The sequence below is a fragment of the Doryrhamphus excisus genome, chromosome 2, assembly GCF_030265055.1.
Source record: "Doryrhamphus excisus isolate RoL2022-K1 chromosome 2, RoL_Dexc_1.0, whole genome shotgun sequence".
NCBI classification, from domain to species: domain Eukaryota; kingdom Metazoa; phylum Chordata; class Actinopteri; order Syngnathiformes; family Syngnathidae; genus Doryrhamphus; species Doryrhamphus excisus.
This window is the reverse complement of record NC_080467.1, coordinates 28,179,365-28,199,096: the sequence shown is the minus strand read 5'-3', so window position 1 is coordinate 28,199,096 and position 19,732 is coordinate 28,179,365. Positions and strand designations below refer to the sequence as shown.

The 19,732-nt window shown below is 40.6% G+C and overlaps 3 protein-coding genes across 5 annotated transcripts; 2 read left to right on the top strand and 1 right to left on the bottom strand.

Annotated features, from left to right (window-relative positions):
• Positions 1-2,434: 2,434 nt before the first annotated feature.
• On the bottom strand, positions 2,435-15,404 carry bbs12 (Bardet-Biedl syndrome 12). Of its 2 annotated transcripts, none has more exons than XM_058052840.1 (2): positions 15,101-15,404; positions 2,435-4,656 (listed from the first exon to the last, which is right to left on the bottom strand). In XM_058052840.1, exon 2 carries the CDS (start codon positions 4,651-4,653, stop codon positions 2,890-2,892), a length of 1,764 nt encoding a protein of 587 aa, XP_057908823.1. In that variant the 5' UTR covers positions 4,654-4,656; positions 15,101-15,404; the 3' UTR covers positions 2,435-2,889. The 2 variants fall into 2 exon arrangements, with proteins under 2 accessions (XP_057908823.1, XP_057908815.1); XM_058052832.1 differs by lacking the exon at positions 15,101-15,404 and adding an exon at positions 5,086-5,862.
• Positions 5,280-7,861, top strand: cetn4 (centrin 4). Of its 2 annotated transcripts, none has more exons than XM_058052985.1 (5): positions 5,280-5,489; positions 5,730-5,885; positions 6,019-6,147; positions 6,269-6,406; positions 7,612-7,861. In XM_058052985.1, exons 3-5 carry the CDS (start codon positions 6,025-6,027, stop codon positions 7,699-7,701), a joined length of 351 nt encoding a protein of 116 aa, XP_057908968.1. In that variant the 5' UTR covers positions 5,280-5,489; positions 5,730-5,885; positions 6,019-6,024; the 3' UTR covers positions 7,702-7,861. The 2 variants fall into 2 exon arrangements, with proteins under 2 accessions (XP_057908968.1, XP_057908958.1); XM_058052975.1 differs by having other exon boundaries at positions 5,281-5,581; positions 7,612-7,859.
• Positions 15,270-18,018, top strand: il21 (interleukin 21). Its single transcript, XM_058053011.1, has 6 exons — positions 15,270-15,595; positions 15,681-15,722; positions 17,355-17,468; positions 17,549-17,587; positions 17,669-17,749; positions 17,831-18,018. Exons 1-6 carry the CDS (start codon positions 15,464-15,466, stop codon positions 17,855-17,857), a joined length of 435 nt encoding a protein of 144 aa, XP_057908994.1. The 5' UTR covers positions 15,270-15,463; the 3' UTR covers positions 17,858-18,018.
• The last annotated feature ends 1,714 nt before the right edge of the window (positions 18,019-19,732 follow it).

Genomic DNA, 19,732 nt, shown 5'->3' with positions numbered 1-19,732 from the left:
TTATTTTTCTACACAAAATAAGATGAAAAATAAATAAATCAAGAATAAAGAAAATAAATCAATCAGTAATAAATAAATATAATAATAATAATAATAAAACGGCAAATAATAAAAACTTAAGAAACCACATATAGTTGGTGGGTAGACAAATTATTTTTTCAGATTAAAATGAACAAAGCATTATTAGAGCCCTGTAGACATGACAAAACACGACTATAGTCACATTTATACTCTTTTTATTTACAACATATTGCGCAACTTGCAGGGTCTTGAGACACATGCTAACTCGCAAACTAGAGAGCTAGCGACCTAAACGGTAGCCTTCAAAGTTATTTCCTTTCAACTTAAATAGCCAAAAACTTACCACTTCCACACGGATAGGGAGGATAACTATTAACAGTTATTTAACCTTTAACATGAACATGAATCAAACGTAATAATTTTTTCTGGGTACATGATACCATACAGCATCCATATCAAACTTGCGCGGGCCGCACTAACATTAAACTTTCATATCAAAGACGGGGGCCTCAAACTAGTGTCCTGCGGGCCACATTTGGCACATTTGAGACCCCTGACTTAAAGGAATACTGCACATAAACACACACGTCTCTTTTTTTTGTGCGTTCTAAAGGTATAAAAACAGGTAAAAAGACGCAGCTAAAAATGCCTTCTGAATAACCCCCAAAAAACGGCAATAGCATTCCATGCACATGTCATGTGACGTGCATATTAACCCAGCTACAGCAACATTAATACTATTATTTTTTACTGCTAGTGTATTGACACCTTGCCACAACAGCTAGCATACTTGCTATGTGTTTTTATAATCCTTAGCACGCACAGGAAAGAGAAAAACGTGCAATATGTGTGACATAATAATTGTGACTGATGGGCAAAATTCCCACAAAAGTGCACTTTTCCTTTAAAGGCAAACATGATGAGTTCTAAAAATAAACTTGGGAATGCCATTCTCAACTCTTCAATTAGAGATGGATCACCGCCGACGTGTCGCATGCCACACGAGCGTGTGTGAATTGAATAAGTACCCCAAGTGACCTTTGATGACCCCCTCGCAGAGCTGGACATGCAGTACCAGCAAGGAGTAATACTGCATCAATTCTAATACTTTAATACAATACTGCTACAGGTAGGATTTGGATTCTGGATGTACAGTATGCTACTGGATCTCAACAAACATTCCCAGTGACTGTGTGTTGGAATGTCAACTAGCGTTTGTCTCCCCCATGTGGCAAACATTGGTAGTCATGGTTTTGGACTGTTGATCAGAAAGAACATCCAATTTCCTCAATATGTTTTCCATTCAACATTAGGAAAAAAAACTCTTTCTGCGCTATAGGTTTCAATATCAATAAATATTTTCATGGTTAGAGTATAGGATAAAAAACACTTTTTAACATGATTAGATCCTTGTAGATATGAAATAGCATCCCTATATTCACCTTTATACTCCTATTATTCATTGTTTACATCACATTGTAGCTTTGTTGGAAGTACCACTTCCACACGGGATGGAAGGAGAGCTTTAATTTCGACTCCGTCATGTCATACATGCCATGATATGCTGACTTCATGCAGTTTTAAGGTCATGAAATGTAATCTCTCCATGTTTTGTATCATTACTGCCACCTAGTGACCAAAATAAGCTATTACATATCACTTGTAGTTCAATATTTTGGCTAATAATAATTCAATCTACCAAGAAACATTCATTCATTCATTCATTTTGTGAAATGCTGGGGTGCTGGAGCCTATCCCAGCTGTCTTCGGGCGAGAGGCAGGCTACACCCTGAACTGGTGGCCAGCCAATCACAGGGCACATATAGACAAACAACCATTCACACTCACATTCATACCTATGGACAATTTGGAGTCGGCAATTAACCTAGCATGTTTTTGGAATGTGGGAGGAAACCGGAATACCCGGAGAAAACCCACGCATGCACGGGGAGAACATGCAAACTCCACACAGAGATGGCCGAGGGTGGGATTGAACTCGGGTCTCCTAGCCGTGAAGCCTGTGTGCTAACCACCCGGCCGCTGTGCAGCCCTGGTTCAGTATATTTTTCATCAAAATAGAAGTCATGGGCTGCACGGCGGTCGAGTGGTTAGCGCGCAGACCTCACAGCTAGGAGACCAGGGTTCAATTCCACCCTCGGCCATCTCTGTGTGGAGTTTACATGTTCTCCCCGTGCATGTGTGGGTTTTCTCCGGGTACTCCGGTTTCCTCCCACATTCCAAAAAAAACATGCTAGGTTAATTAGCGACTCCAAATTGTCCATAGGTATGAATGTGAGTGTGAATGGTTGTTTGTCTATATGTGCCCTGTGATTGGCTGGCCACCAGTCCAGGGTGTACCCCGCCTCTCGCCCGAAGACAGCTGGGATAGGCTCCAGCACCCCCGCGACCCTCGTGAGGAAAAAGCTGTAGAAAATGAATGAATGAATGAATGAATGAATGAATGAATAGTAGTCATGCCAAAATGTTGTGTTGCTGCTGGATGTTCACAGTATCCGAGTGATACTGCTGTGGGAGGTGCTGGAGCCTATCCCAGCTGTCTATGGGCAAGAGGTGGGGGGTAGACTCTGGACTGGTGGCCAGCCAATCACAGGGCACATATAGACAAACAACCATTCACACTCACATTCATAACTATGGACAATTTGGAGTACAGTGATAATTAATTAAAATGCGTTATAGAGAGAGAAAGCGATAATTGTACCGTGATATATTGCAAAGTAAAATCGATGAGTGTACCGTTTGAAAGTTGAAAACTGTATTTATCGGGTTTAGCATTTGGTCATGTGATGTGCAATCAATCGATATCAAACAAACGTACACTTGTGTATCATTCCGTGATTCCCCAAATCATAAAAACATTAGCTCTGCTGCGTTGTGGTTTCTCTCATCCACACCGGTAATGACCTCGGCGTCCGTCTGCAGGACCAGCAAAACCAAGTCCAAGGCTCTCCTCCACACTTCCTGCTTCACGCTCAAATTGTCGTAGACTTTTCCAGATTTGGACCGAGTGTCCAGGACAAGTGTGGGCAAGTCCGCGGAAACGCTACAATCTCCGTTAAAGTCTTGCATCTGTTGTTTGACTGCAGTCCTGGCTTGGATTTGTGACATCCCGGCACAGTTGGCCATGACAGTGGATAAATAATCGATAAAAGCGTCCGCCATGAGGTGCAGAACAACGCCACCGATGGAGTTTCTTTTTTGCTCAACATTAGCTTGCTTTTGCAGGTGATACACGCAAAGCATCTCGGTCGCTCCGGCGCCGGGTAACACGGCTTTGTCCTTGAAGGCGTGATGTAGCCGATATGCACAAGCCCAAAAGCGGTCCTCCAAAACCTGCAGCTTCCCGTGTACGAAGCTGGTGATGACGGCCGTGACCAACTGTGTGTTCCCGCTCAGGTAAATATTCACAGACGTCCTTTGATCGCTCGGAATTTCCCTCCATATACCGACTTTTACTCCGGTGCCGATGCAGCGCTTGCTTAGCTGTGTGGCGTATGTGACGGGAACAGCTCCGGTAGCCTTCGCCATCTCCGTTATTATCAACGCGCTGACTTTTCCCACTGTAAGTATTCCATGCTTACAGCAGCGCTGAAGAACTTCCTCGCTGACAAGTCCGCTGACCAAAACCAGATCCACTTTCAGGTGCAACAGAAGCGCAAGAACCTTTTCCGTCCATTCTTCGTCTTTGCTTAACAAACATGGCTGATCTGCGACACATTTCACACCCGTAGGCCTGTTGAAGCCAAGATGGCGGTAAGTGTACGATAAATCTCCGCGAATAAAAGCCGCATTCAGCGCCGTGTCCCGAAGATGGCGTGCAACTAAAGACTGGTCAGAGTTGAGAAGAAGAACGCAGCCTGGAGAAACGTGAGCTTGGTCCTCTGAGAAGCCTGGTAGCACGCAAGTCAGCACTTTGCTAACATCAAAGTAAAAGTGTGTGTCTTTTGGGGTATTTTTTAACTGGATACAACTGGCTTGGAGTACTAGATCCATGGCATTGTCGGAGCCATGCTTCAGTCCTACAGCAAGGTGTGCAGTATCAGGAAGTTGAGGCTCCAGAACTGAAAAACTATCAGGTTCCGTCTTGCAAAAATGGCGACTTAGCTTCATTTTGATGGCTTTTTGTCCTTTGGGGGTCATTTGTGAGTTGGACGGTGCCTTTGTGATGCGTTCCTGCGATAGTTGACTTGACGGTGATGCGCAAAGATCCTCAAATGAAATGCTGCTCTTTCTGCAAACATCCACACATACATCCATGCCCTCCATCAAAGCTGCGACAACGTGAGGCAGCGAACCCCCACTCTGCAGGCACACCAGAGCCGCACGACCCCACGCTCCCGCCAGGAACAGCAGACATCCTGACCCCGTGCCGTAAGCCTTGTGATGGGCTTTGATGGTCTCGTAAACCAACTGGCCCACGGCGCAGGTGGGCTCCAGGTTGTCCAAGATGCGTAAACATGAGCCGACAAGAATGGACTCACCGCTCGCTTCGTCCTGGACAAACTTCAGCTTCTTACTGGGTCCCAGTGAGGAACTTGCAGTCGCAGCCAGTGCCAACAGCTTCTGCAGTCCAACATGCTGTCGCTGGTTTATTATTGTGCTTCCCATCATTGCCTGAAACAATTAAAAGATATATTTTATTACCAGGATATGCATTCACCTTTTACATAACACGTGACTCCTGCAGAGCCTGGCTATTTGTTTCTTCCAATACGTTTAATGTCAGTTTCTGAATATGTTGCATCAATATACAAGACTAGAATATATTTCAGTCTTACAAATAAGCATTTGTAGTATCTTAATATATTTATAGTTCACAATCTTAAATGCTACCAATGTTTAATTATGACAAAAAGTAACAAGCGTCATAGTACCAAATGGAAAACTAAGCTAGGCTAACATACTGTGCCTATAGTTCGGAGTAAAAAAAAAGCAAACAAAAAAAATAAATATGTCCACACTTAACCGAGTGGGAATTGAAACCGTGTACATGGTTTGCTCCTAATATTACCAACAAAAATTATTGAATATAAAAGATAATACCTTATTTATGTTACACGTCCATTGACCGTCACCCCACCAGCGATCACTCATTGCGCATGCGTCATGTATATGGTTGGCATGGAGACGACCGGGGTCGACAACGATTGGCCGACTAAACTATATCCCGCCTACTTCCTTACATGATTGGCTTTTCTGTTTACGTCACGGCCATGTCTGGATCCTTACTGGTTGTCGCGTCCCTGTTGGGAGAATCTACCCACTTGTTGAATAGTTTTGTTGTGGACGTCCGCACAACGATCGCCTTACCTTGACGACTGAATTAAAGCTCAATCAACACAAGGCGTTACGCCATCCGCGTTAACCCGCAACACACGCAACGAAGACTATCGATAATATTGCATTTGCGGCGGATTGGAGAAGCGGGTGTTCGTCACTTGTGAGCGGTAAAACCGAACGCATCTTTTTTCTTTCACTTCCGGTGTCTCGGTGATAAGTTTGCATCCGCTAAAGTCCTCCCGGGAAACAACTTTAAATGGTACGTTTTAGAGTCATATCTACTTGTTGTGGTGAGACTAGCATGGAAGCTAACACCAGCTAGCATGACGGCGAAGTCCAAACTGTCTCGTTTATGTCTGCTAAAGTAACGTTAGCGTCCATCTTCTGCTTCCCTGGTGTGTTCCCAGGCGACATCTTACCGGAAAGCAGCCCCGTCGACCAGCCTGAAGAAGAAAACCGCTTCGAAGATTGAGCTGAGCGAGGAACAGAAGCAGGAGATCAAGGAGGCGTTTGACCTCTTTGACACCGATGGAACTGGCAAGATTGACGTCAAAGAACTCAAGGTGACTTCTTCATAAAAAAAAGGAAAAAAACTCCATAAGTCTGGTCTTCCCTGCTTGGGACTGCTGCCCCCCAAATCGGAGTACAGCGGAAGGAGAATTGGGTGGAATCTCAGGTGTGTTTTTGTTATTTCAGGTTGCCATGAGAGCGCTTGGTTTCGAACCCAAGAAGGAAGAAATCAAGAAGATGATCGCAGACATTGACAAAGAAGGTTCCGGAACAATCGACTACAATGACTTCCTCTGCATGATGTCTCTGAAAATGGTAAACTCGGGAAAGCGCAGTTACTACACGTCTCTAAAGTACTCAGCCAGAGTACTTCCTCCTTACGTAGCATCAGTACAGAACACCAATAAGTTAGTGTGATATTTTTTCATTTCTCCAGAGTGAAAAGGATTCCAAGGAAGAGATCCTGAAAGCCTTCCGACTGTTTGACGACGACTGCACGGGGAAAATCTCCTTCAAGAATCTGAAGAGGGTCGCCAAGGAGCTGGGAGAGAACCTCACTGATGAAGAGCTGCAGGTACACTAGTAGTACTGGTATTAGTAGAACCCTACAGCGTGCAAAAGTGATGAAAAACTGCAAGCATGTACATTTGATAGTAGTAGTAGTAGTAGTCATTATTTTGAAACCATTCATTTTCTATTGCTTATCCTCACAAGGGATGCTGGAGCCTATCCCAGCTGTCTTCGGGCGAGAGGCGGGGTACACCCTGGACTGGTCGCCAGCCAGCCAATCACAGGGCACATATAGACAAACAACCATTCACACTCACATTCATACCTATGGACAATTTGGAGTTGCTAATTAACCTAGCATGTTTTTGGAATGTGGGAGGAAACCGGAGTACCCGGAGAAAACCCACGCATGCACGGGGAGAACATGCCAACTCCACACAGAGATGACCGAGGGTGGAACTGAACCCAGGTCTCCTAGCTGTGAGATCTGGACGCTAACCACTCATCCACCGTGCAGGCCATTTTTAAACCATTCATTCATTTTCTACCGCTTTTCCTCACAAGGGTCGCGGGGGGTGCTGGAGCCTATCCCAGCTGTCTTTGGGCGAGAGGCGGGGTACACCCTGGACTGGTGGCCAGCCAATCACAGGGCACATATAGACAAACAACCATTCACACTCACATTCATACCGATAGACAATTTGGAGCCTGTTTTTGGAATGTGGGAGGAAAACCCACGCATGCACGGGGAGAACATGCAAACTCCACACAGAGATGGCCGAGGGTGGAATTGAACCCGGGTCTCCTAGCTGTGAGGTCTGCACGCTAACCACTCGACCGCCGTGCAGCCCATTTTGAAACCATTCATTCATTCATTTTCTACTGCTTTTCCTCACGAGGGTCGTGGGGGGGTGCTGGAGCCTATCCCAGCTGTCTTTGGGCGAGAGGCGGGGTACACCCTGGACTGGTGGCCAGCCAGCCAATCACAGGGCACATATAGACAAACAACCATTCACACTCACATTCATACCTATGGACAATTTGGAGTCGGCATTTTAACCTAGCTTGTTTTTGGAATGTGGGAGGAAACCCACGCATGCGCGGGGAGAACATGTAAACTCCACACAGAGATGGCCGAGGGTGGAATTGAACCTGGGTCTGCACGCTAACCACTCGACCGCCATGCAGCCCATTTTGAAACCATTTTTTCATTAATGTATTAATAATTACACGAGTGCACCGTTTGTAAATGTGGTTTTGGTCCTACAGGAGATGATCGACGAGGCGGATCGAGACGGAGACGGCGAAGTCAACGAGCAGGAGTTTTTGCGAATAATGAAGAAAACCAACCTCTACTGAACCCGACATTGTTCGATTCTTTACCTTCTGCCTCAGTTTTATTATGAACACTTAGTTGTTTGGTTTGTAAATAGACGCTTCTATAACATTCTGTTATTCTGTATCTTGATGTGTTTTTCTAAAGTGAAATAAATGTTTTGGAACATAAACGTAGAACTGATGTCTTGTTGGGTTTTACCCTCTCGCTAGAAACTCGAGCAAAAGTGTCAAGTCAGCAAAGGTCACGATGAAAGCTGACTAATTCTTAATGTCACTCTCATTCACTCCTGAAGATATCACATACAGAAAAAGGCGATGATGTCGCCGTATGACAAATAAACCATCGATGGGCATCCATCAGCGGAAGTCTGTTTTGGGCTCAGACGTCGTAACAAACAGGATATCATCGTGACGTGGTTTTCCGAGCCGTACGGTTTTTTATTTAAGATTTCCTCTGGTGAAACCTAAGGTGGAAAACATGACTTTAAAAAAAATAAATACAAATAACTGACATTCATTCATTGATTCATTTTCTACCGCTTTTTCCTCACGAGGGTCGCGGGGGGTGCTGGAGCCTATCCCAGCTGTCTTCGGGCGTAAGGCGGGGTACACTTGGACTGGTCGCCAGCCAATCACAGGGCACATATAGACAAACAACCATTCACACTCACATTCATACCTATGGACAATTTGGAGTCGCTAATTAACCTAGCATGTTTTTGGAATGTGGGAGGAAACCGGAGTACCCGGAGAAAAAACCCACGCATGCACGGGGAGAACATGCAAACTCCACACAGAGATGGCCGAGGGTGGGGAAAGACAAAATAAGAAGCCAAAAAGTTACCGCTTCCACACAAAATAGGAGGAGAACTCATTCATTAATTTTCTACCACTTTTCCTCACAAGGGTTGCAGGAGTGCTGGAGCCTATCCCAGCTCTTTTCGGGCGAGAGGCGGGGTACACCCTGGACTGGTGGCCAGCCAGCCAATCACAGGGCACATATAGACAAACAACCATTCACACTCACATTCATACCTATGGACAATTTGGAGTGGCTAATTAACCTAGCATGTTTTTGGAATGTGGGAGGAAACCGGAGTACCCGCAGAAAACCCACACATGCACGGGGAGAACATGCAAACTCCACACAGAGATGGCCGAGGGTGGGATTGAACCCTGGTCTCCTAGCTGTGAGGTCTGTGCGCTAACCCCTAGACCACCGTGCCGCCGAATAACTGACATATCAATTGAATTATAAATGTGTATTTCTGACAGGGTTGTCATGGTAACCAGAATTATGAAGACAAAATGGCGAGTTTGATTTGGTGAACTGAAAAAAAAACCCCAAAAAAAAACGCTACCTCGTTTGATGATCAGGCGTTTGAGCTGATGAACTTTTTCCAGTGAAAGTTGGATGTTTACGTCGAGCGTGCACGCGTGGGCCTTTAACGTCCCGCCGCTTGGCTGTTATTCCCCCTGCTTTCTGTGGTTTCGCCGCGTCGCTTATTCCTCCCCACTGCTGTGCTCCTGTTTCCAAAACACACTGATTGATTATTATTAACCCTTCAGAGAAAAGGTCAGATGTGTCATACCGAACGTAGAAAAGCTCTAAGCTAAGCGAGACCCCCTTCAGTGAGGAAAAATAAATAAGCCTCGACGACGCAGAGAGTCACTGCACTGTGGTAGGTTTATGCTTATTTACTTTTTCTTTTCTTAATTTCTTATAACAGGCTGTTATTATCATCATTTATTAACAAAAATTTGATTCTAAGCCAATTTTTTGCTATATCGTTCATGGGGACAGGCCTCTTTTACGGTAAATTTGTACTGATATGAATACGAATATCTTGTCTATGACTTGCTCCTTGAAAATATATGTCATTATTATAAAGGTTCCATCACTAAACTGAAGATTTCCAAAGATGATGCTCATTTTTTGTTTGATAAATTATGAATATTTTGACCAAGAATGTCTACAATTATATTTTTAGTCATCCTTAAACTTCTTCCCGACTTCCCGTTTCTGTTAATTTTCCCTGTCCTTTTCTCGGCTGCCCCAAATTGCCATGGAAACGGCATACAGGTGGGTCTTTATGTTTCACAGTGTTTCCCGTAAATGACTTCAAACTGAGTTTCGGCCTCGGCGGTTTGGTTGGTAAATGCGAGATTCGCTCGAGTTTTTCAGACGCACACTTCATTGCGGGTAACTACACCGAGGAAGAAGAAGAAGGTTAATCCCACCCCCGGCCTTCATCATGTCGCCCAAGTGCAAGGCGGACACCCCGATAAAGATCACGAGCTTGAACAAGGATATGCTCCTATGAAAGCAACAGTGACAACTTGCATCTTTTTTTTTGATAATAATCCCTCATTTATTGCGGTTAATCGGCTCCAGACTCAACTGTGATAAATGAATTTCCACTAAGTAGGACTCCTTACTTAGAAATGATAAATTTTGGTAGTTAAAAGCATAGAAAACCTGTTTATCGCCTTGTAATCAACTCAACTGAGCCCTCTGGACAATAAATAACACCCCTATAGTCACCTTTACACCCATTTTACCCAATATACGTAGTACACACAAGATAATAGATATAGAAAACCTGTTTGACCTTCTAAATCAGGGGTCTCAAACTCAATTTACCTGGGGGCCAGTGGAACTAGGGTCTGGGTGAGGCTGGGACGCATCAGGTTTAATAAAAAAAAAAAAAAAAAAAAAAAAAAAAAAATATATATATATATATATATATATATATATATATATATATAGAGAGAGAGAGAGAGAGAGAGAGAGAAATACAATAAAAATATTAATAAATATTAATTATATTAAAAATTAATAAATATATATGTAATATAATAGTCTTCAATGCTTCTGCTATACCCTCCACTTTTTCAGTGCTTTGGTTCTTTGCAAAAGCTCTGATAAAACATTAAATTATAATAAATTAATTTTTATTTATTATTAAATTATTAACTAAATGTTTGTTAATTTTTATTTTTTGACACAAAATAAGATGGAAAAATAAATAAGCAAATCAAAAAACAAATGAAACAAGTGAAACAAATTAACAAATACATTAGTATTTATTATTAACTTATTAAATAAATGTTAATTTTTATTTTTCAGCACAAAATAAGATGAAAAAATAAATAAGCAAATCAAAAAACAAATTAAACAAATTAAAATTTCATATCAAGGCGGGGGCCTCAAACTAGCGTTGCGGCCAGCGGGCCGTGAGATTGAGAACCCTGTTCTAAATATTAGCGCCATCTAGACATAAAATAATACCCCTATAGTCGCCTTTACATCCGTATTATCCAATATAGTAAACATAAGAGAGGAAAAGGCATAGAAAACCTGTTTATGACCTTTTAAATATGTACGTTTTATAACATTATTAGAACCTTTTTGACATGAACTAACAACCCTATAGTCAGCTTTACACCCGTATTATCCAATATAGTAAACATAAGAGAAGAAAAGGCATAGAAAACCTGTTTATGACCTTTTAAATATGTCTTTTATGACATTATTAGAACCTTTTTGACATGAACTAACAACCCTATAGTCAGCTTTACACCCATATTATCCAATATAATAGACATATGAGAAAATAATATTATATAATATGTAATAAACATCATCTTCAATGAAAATGCTCTAAAATTATTTAAAAAAACCTCCTAGTTGTGTGGCCTGCGCGCTAACCACTCATCCACCGTTTAACTACGGTTTGCTCTCACATTCCAAAAACATGTTAGGTTAATTGTCCATAGGTATGAATGTGAGTGTGAATGGTTGTTTGTCTATATGTGCCCTGTGATTGGCTGGCTGGCGACCAGTCCAGGGTGTACCCCGCCTCTTACCCAAAGACAGCTGGGATAGGCTCCAACATAGCCGCGATCCTAGTGAGGATAAACGGCATAAAAAATGGATGGATTTAAAGATGTAGTATTCTTCACTAGCTACTATGTTATGGCCGTCTTATTAATAAGACAATGTCTGCATATCAATATGGCTCAGGATGCACGGCGGCAGGGGAAATTCTTCTAATTGTTTATTTTTCTGTGATGCACAAAAGGGACTCCAGAGAAGACAAGAGAACGAGAGGAACTCCCACCTCATCTTTCCGTTTATGCTGACTAAGACGGACGACACCACGAGAGACACAAAGGGTTTTTCTCTTTTCTCAGTCTCACTTCCGTGTGATGTTGACGCGGGGCCCCGTGGCCGATGCGACACCTCTTGAATTTCCAAAATCAATGTGACGTTTGAGGGATGGACGTGGCAGGCGACCAAAACTCAAAAGAAAGCTACAAAAATAAACAGCAAAATGGTCAAATCTGCAGTAATCTTCTAAATCTAAATTGTAAAAAAAGGAAGGTTGTGAGGTCTAACAATTTTTTTTTAGAATTACTCTAAATGTACATGCCTTAGTTCCTGAGTAACTACTATACTCGGTTCATTAGCTACTAAGTAACTACTCTAAATGTACATGTCTTAGTTCCAGAGTAACTACTCTACTCATTAGTTCATTAGCTACTAAGTAACTACTTTAAATGTGAGTGCCTTAGTTCCTGAGTAACTACTATACTCGGTTCATTAGCTACTAAGTTACTACTCTAAATGTACATGTCTTAGTTCCTGAGTAACTACTATACTCGGTTCATTAGCTACTAAGTAACTACTCTAAATGTACATGCCTTAGTTCCTGAGTAACTACTATACTCGGTTCATTAGCTACTAAGTAACTACTCTAAATGTACATGCCCTAGTTCCTGAGTAACTACTATACTCGGTTCATTAGCTACTAAGTAACTACTCTAAATGTACATGTCTTAGTTCCCGAGTAACTACTCTACTCATTAGTCCATTAGCTACTAAGTAACTACTCTAAATGTGAGTGCCTTAGTTCCTGAGTAACTACTCTACTCATGAGTTCAATAGCCCCTCAGTAACTACTCTAAACGTATGTGCCGTAGTTCCTCAGTAACTACTCATTAGTTCCTCAGTAAGTACTGTAAATGTACGTGCCTTAGTTCCTGAGTAACTACTCTACTCATTAGTTCATTAGCCCCTCAGTAACTACTCTAAATGTATGTGCCGTAGTTCCTCAGTAACTACTCATTAGTTCCTCAGTAAGTACTGTAAATGTACGTGCCTTAGTTCCTGACGAACTACTCTACTCATTAGTTAATTAGCTACTAAGTAACTACTCTAAATGTATGTGCCGTAGTTCGTCAGTGACTACTCATTAGTTCCTCAGTAAGTACTGTACATGTACGTGCCTTAGTTCCTGACAAACTACTCTACTCATTAGTTCATTAGCTACTAAGTAACTACTCTAAATGTATGTGCCGTAGTTCCTCAGTGACTACTAATGAGTTCCTCAGTAAGTACTGTAAATCCACGTGCCTTTGTTCCCGAGTAACTACTCATTAGTTCCTCAGTAAGTACTGTAAATGTACGTGCCTTAGTTCCTCAGTAACTACTCATTAGTTCCTCACTAACTACTTATGAGTTCCTCAGTACTGTAAATGTATGTGCCTTAGTTCCCAAGTAACTACTCTACTCATGAGTTCATTAGCTCCTCAGTAACTACTCTAAATGTATGTGCCGTAGTTCCTCAGTAACTACTCATTAGTTCCTCAGTACTGTAAATGTACGTGCCTTAGTTCCTAAGTAACTACTCTACTCATGAGTTCATTAGCTCCTCAGTAACTACTCTAAATGTATGTGCCGTAGTTCTTAAGTAACTACTCATGAGTTCCTCAGTAACTACTTATTAGTTCCTCAGTAAGTACTCTAAATGCACATGCCTTAGTTCCCGAGTAACTACTCTACTTATTAGTTCCTCAGTAAGTACTGTAAATGAACGTGCCTTAGTTCCTGAGTAACTACTCTACTCATGAGTTCATTAGCTTCTCAGTAACTACTCTAAACGTATGTGCCATAGTTCCCAACTACTCGTGAGTACCTCAGTAACTACTTATTAGTTCCTCAGTAAGTACTCTAAATGCACAGGCCTTAGTTCCTGAGTAACTACTCGACTCATTAGTTCATTAGCTCCTCAGTAACTACTCAAAATTTATGTGCCGTAGTTCCTCAGTAACTACTCATTAGTTCCTCAGTAACTACTCATTAGTTCCTCAGTAAGTACTGCAAATGTACGTGCCTTAGTTACTGAGTAACTACTCGACTCATTAGTTCATTAGCTCGTCAGTAACTACTCTAAATTTATGTGCCGTAGCTCCTCAGTAACTACTCATTAGTTCCTCAGCAACTACTCATGTGTTCCTCAGTAAGTACTGTAAATGTATGTGCCTTAGTTCCTGAGTAACTACTCTACTCATGAGTTCATTAGCTACTAAGTAACTACTCTAAATGTATGTGCCGTAGTTCCTCAGTGACTACTCATTAGTTCCTCAGTAAGTACTCTAAATGCACGTGCCTTAGTTCCAGAGTAACTACTCTACTCATTAGTTCATTAGCTCGTCAGTAACTACTCTAGATGTGTACCGTAGCTCCTCAGTAACTACTCATTAGTTCCTCAGCAACTACTCATGTGTTCCTCAGTAAGTACTGTAAATGTATGTGCCTTAGTTCCTGAGTAACTACTCTACTCATGAGTTCATTAGCTCCTCAGTAACTACTCTACATGTATGTGCCGTAGTTCCTAAGTAACTACTCATGAGTACCTCAGTAACTACTTATTAGTTCCTCAGTAAGTACTCTAAATGCACGTGCCTTAGTTCCTGAGTAACTACTCGACTCATTAGTTCATTAGCTCCTCAGTAACTACTCAAAATTTATGTGCCGTAGTTCCGAAGTAACTACTCATGAGTTCCTCAATAACTACTCATTAGTTCCTCAGTAAGTACTGTAAATGTATGTGCCTTAGTTCCTGAGTAACTACTCTACTCATTAGTTCATTAGCTCCTCAGTAACCACTCTAAATGTGCCTTCGTTCCTCATTAATTACTGCACTCATGAGATCCTCTCGAAGTACTCGAAATTTGTACCATAGTTCCTCAGTAACTACGTACTCTACCCATTGTTTCCTCAGTCACTACTCTATTTGTGTACCTTATAGTAAAGTGAGACATAATATGGGGCAAAAAAAGAACGTATTTTTTGGGGAATGATGAGAATAAAGTCCAAATATTATGGGAATAAAGTCGTAGTATGTATTTTAGTAGCGTAGGCTGGAAATATTAACTTTGATTTCTGGCGTTTTAAGAGTCATTTGTGGCGTTTTGATGAAATAATTCACAGTAAAACGTGACACATGCGCCATCAAAAATGATGTAATGCTCCGCCATCCACGTTACGACTACTATGAGTTTCCTGTCCGTGTGCAGGTGGGAGGAAAAGCGGCGGGCAGGTCGGTGGGAGCAGGTAGTCGACAACACTCACCTATGACGACGACGAACCACCTCGACCCAGATACGCTACGATAGATACGAGACCGTCACCGGTTCACAGCGACAATGGGAAGTGGCCTCTTCCTGCCGCTTCCTGTCAAACAACTTCGTCACGCTCGCACCTACGATGTACACACACACACACACACACACATCTTGACGCCACGCAGCGGTGACTGCCAGTGGAAAAGAAAAAGTCATTAGTCATACGAGTTTCTGCAGCGTTCCAACTCTCACCGGGTGGTTTTCCTGCGTCCTCTGGGATGAGTATAAAAAAGGCCAGCGACAAGACGGTCGGCATCTTCCACAAAAAACACTCAATTGAACGAAAGCTGAACTTTGATCTGCTGACAACATGAAAGTACTTTGGTGTCTTCTTGCGCTCTGCTACTGCTTCTCATTGGCCGGCGGCACCGACATGACACTGGAGAGGAGAAAACTGGTAGAAGTCTTGCAGCAGCTCGGCGAAGTCCAAGACTCCCTGCAGGTAAGTAAGCGCACCCGTTCGGTGGACATTTAATATGAGGGGGGGGGAAGTGATGATGATGATATTTTAACAATGTGTCCTGCAGCACAGAGAGCTGCTGGTGAACACGCCGCCACGGAATATCGAGGTAAGCGTTACGATTACCGCTACCACCGCGCCGATGGTGACGGACACTTACTCACACTTTAGTACGTAGGAGAGCATCAAACACCATATATTTTATATTCATTATTTCATTTTTTTTAAGTTTTTAGTCAGTTTTTTATTTAATAAAAAAAAGGTAATAAAGTCAATAAAGACATCTTTCCTTTTTTGGGGATTAAACGGGAAAAAAAATATATAGTCACATTGCAACATTTATTTGATTTGTTTATTATTATTTTTAAACATATTTTATGTATTTTTATTTTATTTTATTTATTTATTATTATTTTAATCCGCAAAAAAAAAAAAATCAAAATAAATACAAATTAATTAACTTTTACGTCTGAGAAACCTTTCCTTTTGGGAGTTAAATGAAGGATAAAGTTAATGTATATTTTTTTTAATATTACTATAATTTAATTTAACCAGCAAAAAATACATTACAAATATTTCCAGTATATTTCCAGGTACAAATTATAACATAATTAGTAACAAATAATGTAAAGATTCCAGTTAAACATTGACAAAGACATGTGTCATTTCCTTACCACTTCACTTAATAAGCCTCCAATAAAATCGGATCATCAATAATCAATAATCAAAATCAATAATAATAAAAACCGACACTTGACAACCACATTGAAGATGAAAATGAGATGCCTCTCTTGACAGTCGAGAGGCATCTTCCTGTTATAGTTTTTTTTTGTTTCGTTTCTGTTTTCAGCTTTCGCTAACCTCTCGCTGAAGAGAAACGTGATGAGTAATCAAGCAGCGTGTAACACTTCCTTCCTCACGCCACGGCCATCGCATGCACAGTGAAATCATCCTCATGTTTAATAGTCGGTCTGCACCAGCAGACCAGCAAGTAAACTAAATGAGTCCAAACTGATGATGACGATCAAAATATTTACGGGAAAAAGCATTTCCAAAAAGGCACACTCTGCACTTAAAAAAAAAAACCTTAACCTCCCAATAATAAAATTATAAATCAATATTATCTTTTTAAAGTAATTTTACCAGAAAGAAGTCAAAATATTAAGAAAAAAAATTTGGAATCTAATGAGAAAAAGGCAAATTAGGCAAGAATAATGTACTATTATGCAAAAAAAAAAAAAAAAAAAAAAAACATTCTTACCATATATAATAGGTAAAGTTATAACATATTATGGAAAGAAAATAATTTAGAGAAAAACATTGAAATACTGTTGGGAAAAAAATGTAGCATAAATGGAAAATACAACTAGAATTTTATGAGAATAAATTACAAATATTAAGAGACAAAAATTGCAATTTTATGAAAATAAAATTGGAATTTGCTGAGGAAATTTTAGCAGAATAGAGTTGAAATATTCAAGAAAAAAATCTGGCTTTTCTTATGAGTAGTAATATAAAGGTAAAAGTAATTAAATTGTAGTTTGGGGGAAATTAGGCCCTAATATTATGGGAATAAAATCTCAATATTACAAGGAGAAAAATTAAGAAGAAAAATTTTTTTAATGTAAAAAAAAAAAAAAAAAAAAAACTGCAAAAATGGAGGCCATTTTATATATATTGTATTGTATTGTATATCCATGTCACGACATGATCTGATGAGTCCCATCTGACATTACCACAGGACTGCTGCTGTCTTTCTGCGCTACGATGCTTCCGAGCCAACCTGCAGGTACAATTTAACGTGACGGAACGAAAACAGGAGAAGTTCTACAGGAGCCTCAAGCATCCCATCACTGTAAGTTCAGTCTTAGATGAGTAATGGCCGTAAATGTGTGTTGGTTCATGACAAACCATACTTGTTTTTGCGCTTTTCAGGAGCGAGGCCTGGACTTCTGTAGGTCAGGAAAGGCGGTGGTAAGGAAAGCAGTTTGTTGTGTGATTGTGATTCCGATGAACGAGCCGAGCCGCAGGGATTCAGTTCAATCTTTCTTTCAGCCTAACTGCAAAACCTGTGAGTCGCATCCCAAGGAAAACGCTCAGGAATTCGTCAACAGACTGAGGTCTCTTATTCAAAGGGTAAGCGACAAGCACACAGACAATATATTTGCATGATATTATATTAGGTATTAATGTACGGTCCCATTTATGTCCGTTTAGGCCATCAGCAGACTGAGCCAGAACTGATCAGAAGGGAAAAAAGTTCCAAGAAGAACCCCAGAAGACACTATACTGAGGCGCCACCCAAGCATTCTAATTTATTTATTTATTACATACGGTTTCTGAGAAAAAGCTGCTCTGCCGCCCCCTGCTGGTGGGTGTAGCATTTTGGTTTTCTTAATAAGTTAAGTGGGAGATTTTTATACTATGTATAACATCACTTTGATGGCATTCCCAACTATTTCCAACTATTTAACAAATAAAAATGATTCACTATTAAAAAAAGATGCTGTTTGATTACATTTGTTGACAATACAATTCGCCATTTTTTTTCTGTCGGACACAAATGTTTGTGCACCCCCCGATTCCTGATTTGAAATGCTATTGAGAAACGTCTAATATCTGTTTACTCCATCTGTACTGTACAGACCGAACTCCAACCTCAATCTAGTATAATGTAACAAAATGGAGAGCGTATCCAATTTAAACTATTGTGATTTTGTGTTCCTATTTAGGGCAATTTTGATATTTAATTTCAATGTATGCATTATTAGTATGGGCACAGTTATGTTCAAACTCATTTTGACAAAATGGCTTCTAAAAATTCCTCTAAAATGTACTTTGGACATGTAAGTACAGTATGTGTGTTATGTGTACTAAATAAGAGTAAAAAATAAATAAATAAATAGAATAAAAATAAATAAAGAGAAGAAAATGTGAGAGATAATTTATAAGAAAAATGACTTAAATACAAATGTAAACAAAACAAACAAAAATGCTTTAAATAAAATAGTAAAAAAAAAAAAAAAGGTAAAAAAAAAAAGTCAAAGTTAACGATTAACAAATTTTTTACCGAAACACTACCTGGATGTTTTTTTTGTTTTTTTTAAATTGGATTACAAGCTACTATTTACTGGCAGGCATAGATAAGGACAGCTATTTGGGGGCTTATGTCAATGTGATCATAGCCGAAGACAAGAATGGATAGAAACAGCATTAGCAGCGTTAGCATTAGCAGCGTTAGCATTAGCAGCGCTAGCATTAGCAGCGCTAGCATTAGCAGCGTTGGCATTAACAGCGCTAGCATTAGTAGCGCCAGCATTAGCAGCATAAGCATTAGCAGCGCCAGCATTAACAGCGCCAGCATTAACAGCGCTAGCATTTGCAGCACTAGCATTAACAGTGCTGGCATTAATAGCGCTGGCATTAGTAGCGCTAGCATTAGTAGCGCTAGCATTAGCAGCTCACTAGTCAGTCAAAAGGAGAGACTTTACACATGAGCCAAACATACATTATGTACATTAGCCATCTAATTAATCATATTTATTATGTATTGTGTAAACCTATGACAGGAACAACATCAAATTAAAAGCAGTAAAAGAAAACAGAGCCACCTTTCCCCAGTACATGCCTGAACGTCATGCTCTTCAGGGACGTTGAGTACCACAAACATATGTATTAGTACTCCATGAGGTGATCGGTTCTAACCTTTCCCCACATACTGTAGTATCAACATTTGGGAGCAAATATAAAGGCAAAAGAAAAAGACTAAAAAATACACTACTAGTAGTCTATCTGTGCAACGTGAGACAAAGATAGAAGGTGCATTCAAGGACCTTCAAACAAAGTGGGCCAAAACTCCAGAATGTATATGTTGTCATAAAATTTGATGTAGTTATTGTTTGTAGTTGCGTATCGTTTACCAGAGAGATTTACATCCTCACTTATTTGATAAGTATAGATGAAATCTGAATTACAGAAATGCGATTAATCACGATTAAATATTTGAATTGATGATGTAGTAAAAATAAATATTCATTCATTCATTCATTTTCTACCGCTTTTCCTCACAAGGGTTGCAGGGTTGCTGGAGCCTATCCCAGCTGTCTTTGGGCGAGAGGC